Here is a 17,809-nt window from a genome sequence, read left to right as displayed (position 1 = left end):
TTCACATCTCAGAACTTTTGTCAGATGTATATAATATGTAATAATGTTCTCTGTGGCAAATGATTCTGTAAGAGAGGCTACAGGTTTTCATTGATTAAATGACTGAATGATTGAATGACTGACAGGTGAAATCATTGGGGCCCTAACTGCTGACAACATCCACACCGGGTCACTGAAACCAAACCATTTGTGGAAAATGAAGATTTATTAAAAAAAAAAAAAGACAAACCTGTGTTGGGTTAAAATCAGTGTAGGGGGAAAATTATAGAGGAATTTAAACACGGTTTGATTGACTGCTTTAATTGATCAAACGATATATATGTAGCGAAAACCAGCAAACAGAGAGTCTCCATGAGAACTTCTGAGCGGCAGTCTGTGAAAGTGTGTGAGGGAGCAGCATGCAGCGTGCTTACAGAAGTAAAGCTTGATCTTTCATGACAGATGTGGTATGTTTTCAAAGTTCGCACAATCATGTTACAGACCCACAATTCCTTGGAATTACCATTAACGCATTCAAGTAAGAGGCTTTGAGATTTGGAAAGCGGATGCTCATTCTGAGGATAGAATCCGTGTGGGAAATCCATTTTGCGACACACCTCTTTAAAAAACTGATCTACGTGGATACGCACTTACTGATGCTCTTGTTCCCTCACGGATTTCCATACGATCACATTTGAATTCCGCGCTAAGTATGTTAATAACCAAGGCCAATTTTTAACTTATTCGGCTTCTCCCATCCTTAGTCTACCGTTGATCCAGTTGAAAGTCTGTCAAACGAACGTGCGCCTGAAACTACGGGGAGAACACATTTAAATTCTATATCTACACCGCAACTTATCAACGTTTGATGGTGGAACCTTATATGAAACACAAGTAAGTTTCTCAGTGTGAATAAATGGCTACGATCAAGCTACAATCCAAGGCTAACGTGGTTTCAGAACATCTCTTCTGCGATTTCATTTGCAACGCATTATTTCTGTTTTCATAAGCCATCTTTATAAACAATACATTTTCATTCGATACATGCCGTTAGAATTTGACCGAAGAATTTAAATGAATGCACTTGAATTCCCCGGAAGTAGCTGTCATGACATCATGAAAACACTGCCCACCGATAGCAAAATGCAGTCTAGTACCAATCAGCTGCCCTTACACTGGTCGTGTACGTGAATAAATAATAACAACTTAGAAATATTCATGACAACATTATTCATAACAGTTGAAAAAACTTACAAAGCCAGATAACTAGGCTAATGTTGTTCTCGCGTTACGTGGGTGCGCACAGTGTTTTTCAACTGTTAGATGTTATTTTTGTAGCTAACTAACGTTGACATCTCCAGGAAACTAGTCCATGCACGATGGTGGAGCAATCCGACCGCGCTCCTTTGCTGGACTGGGAAGATGTCCCATCGGTCGAACAGACCCCTGCGCTGGTGTCGCCAGAGACCGATTCGGTATCAAGCCCCACAACCCGCCTGTCGCTCGGCAACATCGCGCCAGGCACCGAATGGAGCAGCAGCCCCAGAGACCGCTCTGGTGCAACAGCTGGTGTAAGCGGAGTCCCAGGCTCCATCAGAGTCGGCGTGGGATGGGACCCGCTGAACCCCACCACGGGGGAAAGGGTGGTCGCGGAGAACCGTCAGGCTGGGTGGGAGAAGGACCAGATCGTGGCTGTTTTTGTTGTGACATTTGACACAAGATCGGGTGAGTACAAGTTATAACCATTGAAATTACATAATGAAACATGTGTTAGCTAGTGGGCATATCCTCGTATAGCAACAAGAAGGGTGGCTGGTGAGGAAAGTGAGAGCAATGTCAACGGTTTTGCACAGAAATAGAAATACCCTCCGTTTGCACGACTGTAGCTGACCAAGAGCTATAGATACATACTACAGCCACTGACAGCGATCAGAAAGAACGGCCCATGCCACTGTGTTCACAGGTGGTGTGTGTGTGTGTGTGTGTTTGTGTTTATTTGTGTACCTGCGTGCGTGTGTTTGTGTGCGTGTTTGTTTTCGCAGAGTGACTCAGGCATCACAAGACTGATTCCGTGCCAGATTGGACCTGCCGAGAGGCCAGACTTAAGTCGTAAATGTTTAACCAGAGCAAAGGAGCACTGTAAGCTGGAGGGCTGAGTCTCTGAATGCTGATTTAATCACAGTGCGACAGGTTATTGTGTTGCCTGAGGCAGCAAGACTACACTGAGGCAGTTTAGACCTCCTTTTGCCAGAATTAAAGAGATTAAACGTTTCTTTATGAAGATATATCTCTCTAAGGGTGAAAGCTACTTTGGTTGATCCACGTAGTAGTGATGTGCGAGAGAGTGTGGGTCTGTGTTTGAATGTGAGTGAGTATTGTGCGAAATAGACTGAATATGCATGTGAGTGTGTATTTTTATGTATGCGGGAGTTCGTATGTGTAAATATTTAACATTCTCTCTTAACCACCAATTTCCCTTTCTCTCAGAGAAGGAGGGAAAGTGTATTGAAGAGGAATATTTAGGGAGAATGAGGAGCAGAAACACTCCTTTCTTAGTTTTAACTATCAAACAGCATCACAAAATTTGTAGAAAGTATGTCTTGCTGTGCAGTGAATGGGAACTGCACCTGGAGCAAGGAAGTAGCAGGTCTCAGGTTTCACCAATTGCTCTTTGAACGGATACAACCTGAATACCTGCATAAGCAACCTGTGATGCATTGCCTGTATAAGAGTAGTTAGGGCAGTCTGATGTGTGTCCTTTGTAAGAGGTTAGAGACACATTACCATGTTGGCTGTAAACGAATTTTGGGGAAGTGTGAAAGTGTGTTAATTGTGTAAGTGGTTAGTGACGCAGTGTCATGTTGGCTGTGTGTGTAGTTAGATCACAGTGTAATGTTAGCTGTGTAAGTGGGTATTGATACAGTGTGAAGTTAGTGTAAATAGCTTGAGATACAGTGTGGTGATGGTGCTCATCCTGGGCAGGTAACCTGGTGGAGTGGTGTCTGCCACAGGATGTTGACCTGGAGGGGGTGGAGTTTAAGTCCATGGCCAGCGGCTCCCACCGAATCACCAGTGACTTCATGTAAGAGCTCCGCCCCCTCTTCACTGGCACTGTTCCAGCACGTATCTCTGTCCAGTCTTCCTCATGTGGCTGTGCTCTCTCGTGGCAGATATTTCCGGAAAGGCTCCTGCTTCGGGCTGGCATGTTTTGCCAACATGCCGGTGGAGAGTGAGCTTGAGAGGGGGGCACGCATGAAGTCTGTGGGTGTCCTGTGCCCCTCCTATACCCTCCTCTATCGCCACATGAACTTCCTGGAAAACCAGGTCAGGTGAGTGCTGATCCCTGCCCCTCCTGCACAGTGCTCAATCTTTAGGATGGCCACGTCATGAATCACTGAGTGGATCTGTGTTATATTAATCAATTTCAGATTGGAATGAATTGGCATGCCTTCATAATGTACAATGTTACTAAAATGGTGTTACGAATGTGAAATACATTGATGACAACAGTAATTTTGACAACAATTAAAATAGAATAGAATTCTCTAAGTATACTCATCTGGTCTGTTCATTAACCTTCTCTCTCTGTCTGTCCAGAAGCTACTTGTGCATTATATGTTCTGTGTTGTACTGTCATATCTATAAAGCCGGGTGCTGAAAAGTGAGGCTTCTGCAAATTACAAGGTGATCAGTATGTAGCTCTAGAAAGATGAGCTAACTCCAGTTGCTTACAATTCTTATTGAAAATTCATTTAATCACTAATTTCCTTTAAACTGACAGATAAGGAGAAACTCATTCCTCCAAGGAGAGGAAAAAATGGCAGCATTGACTGTACTATGTTTTAGCATGTTGTTGGCTGAAAGACACTCCATAAGCAGGGACCAAAAGCAAGTCATTCTTTGGTTTGGAATTTCTTGATTGCTGCTGTCCATTACCATATATTTGTTGTGTTATGGATGGTTGATTTGTGTTATATGTGCTTTATGTTGGCATTGATTTATGTTGAATCATTATTCTTTCGCAGTACTGTTTTGTAAATGATAATGTCATTAAAGAGAATTGAATTGATTTAACCTGTGTGACAGCACCCTCTGCTGGTCAATATAAAGAATTAAAATCTGTGTGAGTGCGCCCTCTGCTGGTCCATGGAGATAATTATATATCATGGAATTGAGCCCTGTATGAGGTCGCCCTCTGTAGGTCCATTCAATTATTTATGAGAGCGCCCTCTGCTGTTTGCTATGAAGTATTAAGATCTGTGCCTGAAACCGTCACCCTCTATACACGGCTCTGACCATCACTGTGTGAGAGCACCCTCTGCTGGTCACTATGATGAATTAAGATATGTGCATGAGAGCTCCCTCTGCTGGTTAATATGTATAATGACACCACGCTGTGAGAGCGCCCTCTGCTGGTCAATATGGAGAATGACAGTCCCTGCGTGAGAGCACCCTCTGCTGGTCAGTAAGTATGACACCACGCTGTGAGAGCGCCATCTGCTGGTCAATATGGAGAATGACAGTCTCTGTGTGAGAGCACCCTCTGCTGGTCAGTAAATATGACACCACTGTGAGAGCGCCCTCTGCTGGTCAGTATGATGAATTATATATTTATGAGATTGCTGTTTGCTGGTCCACATAGAAAATTGTGTGTGAGAGCTCCCTCTGCTGGTCAATATGGAGAATGACAGTCCCTGTGTGAGCGCCCTCTGCTGGTTAATATGTATAACGACACCACGCTGTGAGAGCGCCCTCTGCTGGTCAATATGATGAATGACAGTCCCTGTATGAGAGCGCCCTCTGCTGGTTAATATGTATAATGACACCACGCTGTGAGAGCGCCCTCTGCTGGTTAATATGTATAACGACACCACGCTGTGAGAGCTCCCTCTGCTGGTTAATATGTATAATGACACCACGCTGTGAGAGCGCCATCTGCTGGCCAATATGGAGAATGACAGTCCCTGTATGAGCGCGCCCTCTGCTGGTCAGTATGATGAATTATATATTTATGAGATTGCTGTTTTCTGGTCCACATAGAAAATTGTGTGTGAGAGCTCCCTCTGCTGGTTAACATGTATAATGACACCACACTGTGAGAGCGCCCTCTGCTGGTCAATATGATGAATGACAGTCCCTGTATGAGAGCGCCCTCTGCTGGTTAATATGTATAATGACACCACGCTGTGAGAGCTCCCTCTGCTGGTCAATATGATGAATGACAGTCCCTGTATGAGAGCGCCCTCTGCTGGTTAATATGTATAATGACACCACGCTGTGAGAGCGCCCTCTGCTGGTTAATATGTATAATGACACCACGCTGTGAGCGCTCCCTCTGCTGGTCAATATGGAGAATGACAGTCTCTGTGTGAGAGCACCCTCTGCTGGTCAGTAAGTATAATGACACCACTGTGAGAGCGCCCTCTGCTGGTCAGTATGATGAATTATATATTCATGAGATTGCTGTTTGCTGGTCCACATAGAAAACTGTGTGAGAGCTCCCTCTGCTGGTTAATATGTATAATGACACCATGCTGTGAGAGCTCCCTCTGCTGGTTAATATGGAGAATGACAGTCCCTGTATGAGAGCGCCCTCTGCTGGTTAATATGTATAATGACACCACGCTGTGAGAGCTCCCTCTGCTGGTCAATATGATGAATGACAGTCCCTGTATGAGAGCTCCCTCTGCTGGTTAATATGTATAATGACACCACGCTGTGAGAGCGCCCTCTGCTGGCCAATATGGAGAATGACAGTCCCTGTATGAGCGCGCCCTCTGCTGGTCAGTATGATGAATTATATATTTATGAGATTGCTGTTTTCTGGTCCACATAGAAAATTGTGTGTGAGAGCTCCCTCTGCTGGTTAACATGTATAATGACACCACACTGTGAGAGCGCCCTCTGCTGGTCAATATGGAGAATGACAGTCCCTGTATGAGAGCGCCTTCTGCTGGTTAATATGTATAATGACACCACGCTGTGAGAGCGCCCTCTGCTGGTCAATATGATGAATGACAGTTCCTGTATGAGAGCTCCCTCTGCTGGTTAATATGTATAACGACACCACGCTGTGAGAGCTCCCTCTGCTGGTTAATATGTATAATGACACCACGCTGTGAGAGCGCCCTCTGCTGGTCAATATGGAGACTGACAGTCCCTGTATGAGAGCGCCCTCTGTTGGTCAGTATGATGAATTATATATTTATGAGATTGCTGTTTGCTGGTCCACATAGAAAACTGTGTGAGAGCTCCCTCTGCTGGTTAATATGTATGACACCACGAAGTGAGAGCGCCCTCTGCTGGTCAATATGGAGAATGACAGTCCCTGTATGAGAGCTCCCTCTGCTGGTTAATATGTATAATGACACCACGCTGTGAGAGCGCCCTCTGCTGGCCAATATGGAGAATGACAGTCCCTGTATGAGCGCGCCCTCTGCTGGTCAGTATGATGAATTATATATTTATGAGATTGCTGTTTTCTGGTCCACATAGAAAATTGTGTGTGAGAGCTCCCTCTGCTGGTTAACATGTATAATGACACCACGCTGTGAGAGCGCCCTCTGCTGGTTAATATGTATAACGACACCACGATGTGAGCGCTCCCTCTGCTGGTCAATATGGAGAATGACAGTCTCTGTGTGAGAGCACCCTCTGCTGGTCAGTAAATATAATGACACCACTGTGAGAGCGCCCTCTGCTGGTCAGTATGATGAATTATATATTCATGAGATTGCTGTTTGCTGGTCCACATAGAAAATTGTGTGAGAGCTCCCTCTGCTGGTTAATATGTATAATGACACCATGTTGTGAGAGCTCCCTCTGCTGGTTAATATGTATAATGACACCACGCTGTGAGCGCCCTCTGCTGGTTAATATGTATAATGACACCACGATGTGAGCGCTCCCTCTGCTGGTCAATATGGAGAATGACAGTCTCTGTGTGAGAGCACCCTCTGCTGGTCAGTAAATATAATGACACCACTGTGAGAGCGCCCTCTGCTGGTCAGTATGATGAATTATATATTTATGAGATTGCTGTTTGCTGGTCCACATAGAAAACTGTGTGAGAGCTCCCTCTGCTGGTTAATATGTATAATGACACCACGAAGTGAGAGCGCCCTCTGCTGGTCAATATGTATAATGACACCACGCTGTGAGAGCGCCCTCTGCTGGTCACTATGATGAATTAAGATATGTGCATGAGAGCTCCCTCTGCTGGTTAATATGTATAATGACACCACGCTGTGAGAGCACCCTCTGCTGGTCAATATGAAGAATGACAGTCCCTGTGTGAGAGCGCCCTCCGCTAGTCAGTATGTATAATGACACCACTGTGAGAGCACCCTCTGCTGGTCAATATGAAGAATGACAGTCCCTGTGTGAGAGCTCCCTCTGCTGGTCAATATGATGAATGACAGTCCCTGTGTGAGAGCACCCTCTGCTGGTCAATATGGAAAATTATATATTTATGAGATCCCTGTGTTCTGGTCCACATAGAAAATTATATTTTTATGAAAGTGCCTGCTGCTGGTCAAAATTGAGAATGATGGTCACTGAGAGCATCCTTTGCTGATCAGCATGGAGAACTAAGATCTGTGTGAGAGACTGTTGGTCAATATGTAGAACGGTGTCACTGTGTGAGAGCACCCTCTGCTGGGCAATATGAAAAATTATATATTTATGAGAGGTGCCTTTTGCTAGTCAGTATGGAGAATGACCATCATTGTGTGAGAGCGCCCTCTGCTGGTTCATATAGAAAATTATGTATTGATGAGAGCGCTCTCTGCAAGTCAATACAGAGAATCAGGCTGTTTGTGTGAGAGCCCTCTGCTGGTCCATATGTAGGAGTGACTAATCCATTTGTTTGCATCCAGGCTCCAGCTGCAGTGTCCAGGGCAGTACTCTGCACTGGAGGCTTTCTACGAGGATAAGAAGGCCCTGCTGCCCCCTCTGGAGAACGGCCTGATCATCACCAGCCCCAGCAGGTCCAGGGGAGCCTCCCAGAGCCGCTGCATGCACCCCGAAATGAAGGTACACTTCTGTCATTGCTACAGCATCACGGATACTCTTAGCGTGGGCACTGGCCACGTGGGTGCTCCTCAGTTGCTAATGTTGCATCATGATATCACAGCTGGCATAAGTGGGTAACTGTAAGAGTTCAGCACGGCCTACTCATGATAATGATGATGATGATGATGATGATGACGAAGACACAGTTTCTCCCTGCGCACTGCGCCCCCGCAGATCTCCCATCCTGCGGGCTGCATGTCCCAGTTCATCCGCTTCCTTGGGGAGCAGATCATGCTGCTGTGGAAGTTCTCTCTTCTGCGCAAACGTATCCTCATCTTCTCCCCCCCACCCATTGGAGTGGTGTGCTACAGGGGTAAGACGCACATACTAAACACACACACACACACACACACACACACACACACACACACACACACACTCATTCTCCCACATTCAGTACCAGTCAAAAGTCTGGACACACCTGATTAAGATAATGGGAAACATGTATCTGAAGACATTTTAATCTAAAGATTTATGCTGAAATGCTTGAAATTTGTATTTTGGACAAATATGAGTAGTGAATATGTATGCGTGAATTTCTTTACAAAAAAATGTGATTTTAAAAAATACTTTTTGGCTACTTTGAAGAATCTAAAACACAAAATTTGTTTGATTTTTTTGATCAGTTTTGATTTGTTTAGCACTTTTTTGGTCACTGCATACTTCCATTTGTGTTATTTCATAGTTTTGATGTCTTTATTATTCTAAAATGTGGAAAATTATAAAAATAAATAAGAAAGGCGTGTCCAAACTTTAGACTGGTACTGTATAAACACACAGAAAAACATAGTTTATATGTGTGTGTGGCTGCGTGAGTCTAAGATATATACACTTACACTGCTGCACAAACACACATGCAAGTACATTTCACAGCTTTATTTCAATCCACAATGAAACATACAAGTTCCAAGAAGAAGAAATCCAACAACAGACCAATCCAAACCGACCTCTGCCTCCTGTAGTATACTGCTGCTGTTGCTTGGCGAATGTGTCTCTGCCTGGGGTGGGCGTGGCAGTGCCAGAGTTCCGGCCTTTCTTCTACATCAGCGTGGCTGACATCACCACCCTGGAGACAGAGGTGTCCTACGTGGCCTGTGAGTTTATACCCGAGGCGGGGCTGGGGGGTTTGGGGGCAGCACTGCAGCACGTGGCAGCATTCTGGGAGTGTAAGTGTGTAAGTGTGAGCTGTGTGCGCAGGCACCACAGAGAAGATCTTCGAGGAGAAGCAGGACCTCTATGACGTCTATGTGGATAACCAGAACGTGAGGACGCACAGACAGAGCCTGCAGCCGCTGCTGCACCTGAACAGCGCCGATCGGCAGAAGTACAGGAAGCTCAGTGAGCAGAGGTAACGCCCTGCTGCTGTTCAGTGCTGATGATGATGGTGGGGATGTTGGCAGTGTAGCATAGTGGTAAGGAGCAGAGCTGGTAACCGAAAGGTTGCTGGTTTGATTCCCCACTGCTGCTGTACCCTTGGACAAGGTACCTAACCCAGAATTGCCACAGGAAAATATCCAACTGTATACATGGATAACATGTAAAAACTGTAACCTATGTAAGTCGCTCTGGATAAGAGTGTCTGCTAAATGACAGTAATGTAATGTAATGGTGATAGTGATGGTGATGAAGGTATTGTGGTCTCCTCAGACAGACGCTGTTGTACTCTCAGGATGTGGATGGAGACTGTACCTCCAATGAAGAAGAGCTCTTCGTCCTGTGAGTGTTTCCGACTCTCCCTGAGTCTCTGGCTCTGGCTTCAGTGCGATTGTGCTGAGTCTCTTTTTCTGTCTTGGCAGCTTCTTCATGGAGCTGAATGACCGGATCTTTCAGACACTGTATGAGGTTGCGGGGAGTTTGGACCAGACACTGACAGAGGACCACGTACGGTCCATGGGGCTGGACCCCCAGGGTGACCATGGCTTCCTGGTGGACCTGCTTGAGTTGTACGGCATTGATGTCACACTGGACATCGACAACCCCTGCTGCTCCTGAGACACTGCCCTCTACTGGACACTTCTGCCCCAGAGAGAAAGAAACTGCCCCTCTACTTCCTTTTACCCCATTGCTTGAGACCGTGCCCCTTACTGTACCCCTGCATCATTGGGTGGCCTTTAAGCGCCGCTCAGCTACTCTGAATCTGCCTTTACTACTCTGTGCTTTTTGGCCATCTCAGTCTGCCGTCTCTCAAACTCACTTATTCACTCCTATCCAATCTTTGCAATGTGCATATTTACTCTTACCATCTCTCGGTGTGAGCATTTACCTCTGCTGTCTCTCAGGCTCACCTTTTTACTCCCCCAGTTTCTCAAATGTGTGCATTTGCTCCTGCTGTCTGTCCTGCCCTGTCCGTGTGTCTGTCTGACCTCTCTCCCGCAGTGGCAGAGTACACACGCAGCTGGGGAGTCGGACAGGAAGTGAGCTCGCCGACAGCAGAGTGACACCGATGTTCTGTGTGAATAATGTGGCTCTTCCGGCTTCTATTCACACTGATAACAGCCGTTCCTCTCCGCACCACACTCTCTGGTCCCTTACCTTCTGCTGACTTCTGGGAAATGTAGTCCAGTCAGGGATCACCCTAATTCTTGTGTTGGAGTTTCATCCATCGTGACCGGCGGACAAAAATTTATTGCAGAATTTTCAGTTTCATTATTGTTTTTCTGGAAAAACCAGGAACATTGTAGTGAATGTAGTTTTTCTCCTCAGTGTTTGGACTGTTTGTTGCACAGAAAGCACAGATCCTAAATGTGAAAGCTAGCCAGCAACAACTGGACAACCATCAACGTGATCAACTGGTTTTGCTGTGTTGTTTTTTGGCACATTATTTGTCTTACTCACAAAAGCGATTCTGTCCCTCCTTTTCTGAAAGGGTACAGTGAATTCCCTCCATTGACAGCATTTAGAGTGAGCCTAGATTACAGGCACCAGAAAATGCACCAAGCATGGACAAATGGACAGATAGACACCTTGGTGCTCCTAGAATTGAACACAATGAGCTCCTGAATGGCTCTCTGGCTTTCAGCTGTAATAGGAGATCTGAGTGGAAATGCTGTCCAGCTCTGTGGAAGAAACACTCCATCACGCTCCTCAGCTGAAGAAATGGACATTTCAGAGAGACTGGTGCAGGTTGAGAATAACGTTCCTGAGGGTAAAAGGAGTGTGTGTGTGTGTGTGTGTTCTGAGCAACTATGTGTCTGCTATTTTGATTATGGGAAGAGACTTTAACAGAGAAATATTTGGCAATATTTAATATTGACAATAACAGAAGTTATTAATGGGAAGCGTTTCAAAATTATTGTAAAGTGTTTTTTTACTGAAAATACTGTGTGTTGGTCTCACATAGTCTGTGTGTCAGACAGTGAGAGATGCTGCTGTATTACTGTATGTACAATATCTACAGAATAGTCTGGAATTATAAGATATAAGTTGTGCTTACAGGAAAAGGAATGTATATTGTGTTGTACTATATCCTATTTTTGTATTTCTTTAACATGGGTGTAATAGGTGACATAAAAATGAACGTGAACGTGAAGATAATCAGCAAATCAGCTGTACTAGAGATGACAGTAAATGAATCTACTGCATTCGCCTTTAGCGTGGATTTCTGGCTCAGCATCATTGTTTCATTTCCCATGATAATGGCTGACAGTTACATCAGTCTGTGTGTGTAACTGGGTTAAAATGAGGATGCCAAGCTGATGGCTGGACCCACAGGGCGGTATTTATCAGGGAATGTTCCTAACAGAAACAGGACAGTACACCATGCTTCCAAAGCAGTGTGGAGTGGTGAAGGCTGGAACACAACACACTCACCAACCTGACTGCACACCTTGTTGTGACACAGTGCGTGTTGGTCAGCTCAGTTCATGCTGCATGATACCCAGGGGCATGACCACACAAACACATTACAGCCCCAAACGTGACATCTCAGCTCACGAGTGGCTGCAAGCGCGCAGTGTTGGGGTGGGTATGTCAGCCAGGATGATGCTGATGGTGACTAGCAATGGGGACATTAATGGTCCTGGTTATGGTAGTAGTGCTTAATTGAAAGAAAAGCCCTAGGGTAATTCCCTCTTAATGCAAAAATGCTGGGTATAAAATTTAACTGCACAAAGAATCTCTTTTTCAGCATTTATTACTGAGGAAAAGAATAATAAAAAAATGGTGCATTATATCTTAGTTATATAGAACAAAACAAGTTAAAGACAAACTTGCTGAATTACTTTACCCACATGGTTAATAGAGGCAGATGTGAACTGGGTGGTTCAGCTTACCAGTACAGTTAGGAATTCATGACTGTAGACAACACAGTTTGGATGAAGATCCTGCTGCTTTTCCATGATCACATTTTAATTGTTGCTTTAATTTAAGAGCAGCCTCTCATGATTGACCGATGCCGTACGGGAGGAGGGTGAGTTCTTGTGTGCCTCTGGGATTGGTCTGCAGGGCTTGCGAGGGTGAGGGAGGCACAGAGAGGAACAGAGAGTGTTTGTGGCCCTTGTCCTGCTCCTGTCCCAAAAGCCTCTGCTCCCTCAGTGTGTCTGCAACAGCAGCTGCTGCCTGCGCTCCGTGCTGCAGAAGAACCGCAGTTTCCTTGGCAACAGCATCACCTCCACAGGCATGGCCTCGTACTCCTCGTTATCGATGTTGTAGAAACCGGCGCCCTCCTGTGGACGTGTTGGGAACAGCATGGGGCATGGGTAAGTTGAGCCTGCATGAATTGAAGTGCTTGAATGCTGTTTTTCGTTTGTGTGTCACTCTACACTGACCTGGGGTAGGGAAAGCCGACAGACGCTGGCCTCCAACTTACGGCCACGGGCGGTGCACAGTGTGGGGTCCTGCACCTTCTCACTCCTGTGAGGTTACACACACACACACACATACAGAGCTCCATTAGTTAGTCTGACATCTATAAACACACACACACACACACACACTCTCTCTCTCGTCCTTACTGTCAGTTACTTACTCACCCGATGGTGATGAACTCCCCCACAGTCATGGTCTCTGGCTCCACACACACCTGCATGGAGTCCTCTGTACGCTGAGGGAAACATGCAGACACAGACAGCTTCAATACAAGGATGCTCAACGCAGAATTCACACAGCACATACACATGGCTGCCATCTCAGGACATTCGCTACAGAAATCACAGAACACATACATGCATTTGAAATGTAAGTGCACTTAGGACAAGATTTATACTACGCATATACACACAGCTGTAATGACGGGACAGTGAGGACACTCAGTACAAAATTACTGTATTTTCTGTGTACACAGACGCTTACCCGAAGGACAGGGTTCTTGTTGTGTGTCTTGATTGACAGCTCCACTGTGGAGATCTGTAGCTCCTCCCAGGGCTCTGGTGTTTCTTCTTTAGGGGGCTCTACAGAGAGAGAGACAGAGAGAGAGAGAGAGAGCGAGAGAGAGAAAGAGAGAGGCAGACAAACAATCATTTACAGTTCAAAGGTCACAAGAGCTTACCAGAAGGTGTGACACTCAAACAAAGGCCTTGGACATCCTCCGTACTGTTGTGCTCTAATGATAAGTGTGCAGACATGCACGCGCTCACACACACACACACACACACACACACACACACACACACACACACACACACACACACACACACGCATTACCCTCAACAGGGGGGTTAAAGTAGAGCTTGAGTCTGCGGATGATGCGGTAGATAAGGGAGGGGCGAGGGGGCTTGACTTCAGGCTCCTCAGGTGGGCGGGGTATGGGGGCCTGGTAGGACAGTGATGCCTGGTGTATTTGAGGCCACTCCTGCAGAAGAATATTAACCAATCAGAAACAAGTCTCGACTTGTTACTCTGTTGCAGAGAGCTGGTCTTGTTAGGTCAACAGACAGAAGCAGCTTCTTACCTTTAATGTACTAAACCAGTGTGCTGCCATTGTCTTCAGTGGGCCAAGATACCAATATCTGAGATGGGAGAAAGTAAGTGAGACTAATATCTAGTTGTAAAACAGATGTACGTGTAAGTGAGTTGATATCTAAGATGGAAAACTGGAAATATTTACACTGAGGACAAGCATAGCTCCTTACAAGAAATCCTATTTGAAAAACAGCTGTTCGGAAACGTCCTTATTTGACACATTTATCCAACAGACAAGTGGAGCTAGCATGTCAATCCTAAAACTCTCAACAGTCTCTTGAGGTCTCACTATTATCTGAACAGTCTGTCAAGTCACACATACTTGCTGATGGAGCTGGCAACGTCCCTGAAAGCACCCCAGCGCAGCCCTATCAAGGCAAATACTGGTTCCTTCTCCCCCTGCCAACACACACATACATCAATGGGGTGTAGCAATGCTCCCACATTAGCCCAATCAGATCATCATAATGGAGTTCATGGCACTGTGGTAAACACAATGTACTGTAACAAGCGCAACTGTATTCACAGCAGATACCACAGAGCCACTACAGATATGTATCCATAAGCGTCTGATCCAGTATCTGTCTATACAGTAACGACACTCACCTGGATCTGTAGCACATCCAGAGGCACTGTGTCCCCCTTCAGAATGGATAGGGTTGCTGAAATGATGTGTCTGACAACACAAGGTTGACAATGGTAAAGACGAGATCGGACAGGGGTACTGTAGGTCTGTGTGTGTGGGAGATGTTACCACATGCTTGCACAAGTGTGACTGTTTTTTGTCGGGGGTGCATGTCAAATACTCACTTGACCTTGTTGTCGGTCTGAGAATGCAGACTCTGGCTCAAGGAATTCTGGGAGCCCAGGGGGATGAACCCAATGGGGGTGTTACTGAATGAAGCCTGTATTTAAACAACACCCACAAACCAATGTTAACATTCCCACAGAATACCAAATGCTCCTGGTGCAGCTGCGAATGAATGAGAGCTTTAGTAAAAGAGTGTAGAGAGAAAAAAGCAGCCACTGAAGCGGGTGGATATTATGATGTCACTTCTCACCTGGTCAGCTCTGCGCAGTAATCCGGTGATCACCTGCACACAGGTACACATACACAAAGGTCAGAGGTTAATGCGATAAAGACCATCATGGCACTAATACGAAAAATAAAGAAACTAAATATGTTGCTGTGGAACCTCTTGCAGAGTGCCGTCGCCCCCGGCAACAATCAGCATGTCAGTTTGCTCCATCAGTTCCATCAGTTTCTTGGCCTGGCCTTCGTAGTCTGTCTGCAGGAGTGTAAAATGGGCACATCAGACTAGCCCTCACAGGTGTACAGAATGGCAGAGTAAAGCAGTGAGATGCATACATGCACACAGACACATTTATACATGCAGATACACACACACACACACACACACACACACACTCCACTGAGAGCACACATCGTACCTTCACAACTTTCACCTCCATGCCAGCCAGATGCAAAAGGGGAGCTGCATTCTTCTCAAACAGTCTGTTGGCTTTGCTGTCAGCAGAGAGGAAGAGCGGGACTCATGATGAGAGGTGAGTACCAGATCACACAAAGAGGACTGTTACTGCACTAAAGCACACTGCTCTCACTAGGAGAAGGTTTACAACCCCAAACTAAAATGAGTCTGAGCTTAAGCAATGTGCCTTTCCTTCCCCCGCATGCAGACTGGTACTGTTATTCTTATTTGTTATAAGCAGTAGTGCATGGCAGGTGCTGTGTAGATCCACTCGTCTTTAGACGACAGTAGGCATAGGACTGTGGACACCAGCATTCAGATGGACGCATTCTTACCATAGGAAGATAAGAGGATGTGCCCTGAAGCCTGACAATAAGCTCTCTCTCTCTTACCCCTTGCTGGCTGCCGGGTTCAGAATGACCGTGGCCTTCTTCAGCTGTTCCTGGGGTGAGATCAGCTGACGCCCAAATTCCTGTGGAGGAAGAAAGCGATCAAGACGCTCGTTTACCGGTACGTGAACGCGCAGAAACGCTTCGACTTCCACACGAAGCCAGCAAACACTAGTGTAGACAGCAGTGTAGATTTTAAAAGCACAAACACTTCACAGCTGCTTGCGGCGAAATCTCACCCTGGCTTCCAGACATGCTTCTCTTCGCAGCACGTTATCACTAGGGGGAGAAATACATTACAGATTAATAACAGGATAAAATTTCAGGCCTTTGACAACGTCTGTGACTAAGTAGCTGTCTAGCTTTTCAGATTAACATTACGTATGCATTAGTAGAGGGATTCCTCACTATGATAAAACAAATGTCCATGTGCTGAACTGTCATTTGTGTGAATCGATGTCACGTTTGCCTCTATGGGTCCAAAACAGCAATTCATAAAGCCCCAAAACCATGCTAACATAAGCAAATTATCTAGAGATTGAACATAACTGGTCGCTGAAAGCGATCTGAATTGTTAGTTGTCAGTCTAGTACGGAACTATTTTAGAATTACCAGTGTTTTCCATATAACCAGTGACCGCCGTAAGACAGCACACACACTGCGAAGGTTGACTTTTTCCAATGGGTCCGGAGAGTACGGAGCACTTTCACGACTCGAGCCATGATCCAGTCGGCTTCTAATCACACCGTTGCACAACCCGAGCTGGTTTCAACATTTATTCATCCACACCCGGCGATTCCACTGGTAGCGGTCATTTCTCCGTACTACCCCTTCTCCGTCAGCATGCGTACTCTGTGAGTGCAACGTTTAAAAGACTCCTCTGTAAAAGGGAAACATGGCTGTATTACTTAGTTCCATCTGAAGCAAAACTAGATTAACAAGATAGACAAGATAGTACAAAAATGAATTATATGTACAACACAGACATGATAGAAACAGATGAATAAAAATCTGATATACAAGAGCATGGTCTGCACAGAACACACTAGTGAGCTGTACTGCACAATAAAACTACATTTCTTAAGAGGAAATGTTTGAATGAGAGTAATGGTATGTCGTGTATTGGTGTGCGTTTTCATAGTGTGCTAATTCAGAGAAACTCCAAACATATTTAATGATTAGTGTGACGTACAGACTTTGAAACTCAGGAGATGATTTCAGAAATGATCACGATACAATTGCAACGGCATTTGAGTAGATAATTTAGGGCCACAGACTATATCGGTGTTTAAGTGACAATCAGCGTAATATGATTTGCTGTTTTCAAAAAAAATAATATATATATTATATTATATAATATTAATATATATATATTCCGGTGGAAATTGCTAAAAAGAAAAAATCAACCACACTCATCCTCGCTTATACTGTAATGTGTATGCTTTACATAGGGCTGTAACTCATTGTTGTAATGATTAGCCCTTTAACACAACTTCTTTCAGCAGCCCATTCCTGGTACAGGATCCAACTGGAGAACCTCAGGGAAGACAGTTATGAGATTGTGTGATGACACAATGGTGGTTGTACTAAACGTAATCAAGTCCACAACCAGTGAAACCATCGAAAAAAGAGGCACTCCCTTCTAAACACACCCTGAGATCACAATAATAACTGAAGAACACATTTTTAAAAAAGCAGATTTTTAATTCACATTGAGGAAGGTACAGTAGCTGCTAAGAGAATATACACCAGACAGTGAACAGATAAAAATCAGGTTTTGTGGAATCAATTCTATACAGACTTTTTATAACGAGTTACAGTGTATTTGCCCTGGCTAAGGGCTATAGGTCATGATTGTGCAGAACAATGGGAGACCCCCAGTCCAGCCTTTATGTTCATACTGTCGGCAGTCAGAGATAAAGGCAAATAATATGAAGGTGATATATTGCTGTCCAATTGCTGTCCATATGTGCAACAGTC

At 45.1% G+C, this 17,809-nt stretch overlaps 2 protein-coding genes across 2 annotated transcripts; one reads left to right on the top strand and one right to left on the bottom strand.

Annotated features, from left to right (window-relative positions):
- Positions 1-1,199: 1,199 nt before the first annotated feature.
- LOC118772054 (DENN domain-containing protein 11-like) lies at positions 1,200-11,370 on the top strand. The gene is made up of 9 exons (XM_036520296.1): positions 1,200-1,704; positions 2,962-3,061; positions 3,150-3,308; positions 7,857-8,013; positions 8,227-8,365; positions 9,015-9,146; positions 9,250-9,400; positions 9,700-9,768; positions 9,849-11,370. The coding sequence occupies exons 1-9, from the start codon at positions 1,359-1,361 to the stop codon at positions 10,042-10,044; spliced, it is 1,449 nt and encodes a 482-aa protein (XP_036376189.1). The 5' UTR covers positions 1,200-1,358; the 3' UTR covers positions 10,045-11,370.
- Positions 11,371-12,197: 827 nt separating this feature from the next.
- Positions 12,198-16,667, bottom strand: agk (acylglycerol kinase). The gene is made up of 15 exons (XM_036520295.1): positions 16,442-16,667; positions 16,069-16,108; positions 15,833-15,912; positions 15,403-15,478; positions 15,147-15,239; positions 15,012-15,044; positions 14,761-14,855; positions 14,557-14,626; positions 14,273-14,349; positions 13,940-13,997; positions 13,693-13,840; positions 13,342-13,439; positions 13,023-13,093; positions 12,819-12,903; positions 12,198-12,716 (listed from the first exon to the last, which is right to left on the bottom strand). Exons 1-15 carry the CDS (start codon positions 16,549-16,551, stop codon positions 12,582-12,584), a joined length of 1,269 nt encoding a protein of 422 aa, XP_036376188.1. The 5' UTR covers positions 16,552-16,667; the 3' UTR covers positions 12,198-12,581.
- Positions 16,668-17,809: the final 1,142 nt, after the last annotated feature.

The sequence above is a fragment of the Megalops cyprinoides genome, chromosome 25, assembly GCF_013368585.1.
Source record: "Megalops cyprinoides isolate fMegCyp1 chromosome 25, fMegCyp1.pri, whole genome shotgun sequence".
Classification (NCBI taxonomy): domain Eukaryota; kingdom Metazoa; phylum Chordata; class Actinopteri; order Elopiformes; family Megalopidae; genus Megalops; species Megalops cyprinoides.
Note: the sequence above shows the minus strand (reverse complement) of the source record. Positions and strands in the feature narration are given on the sequence as shown.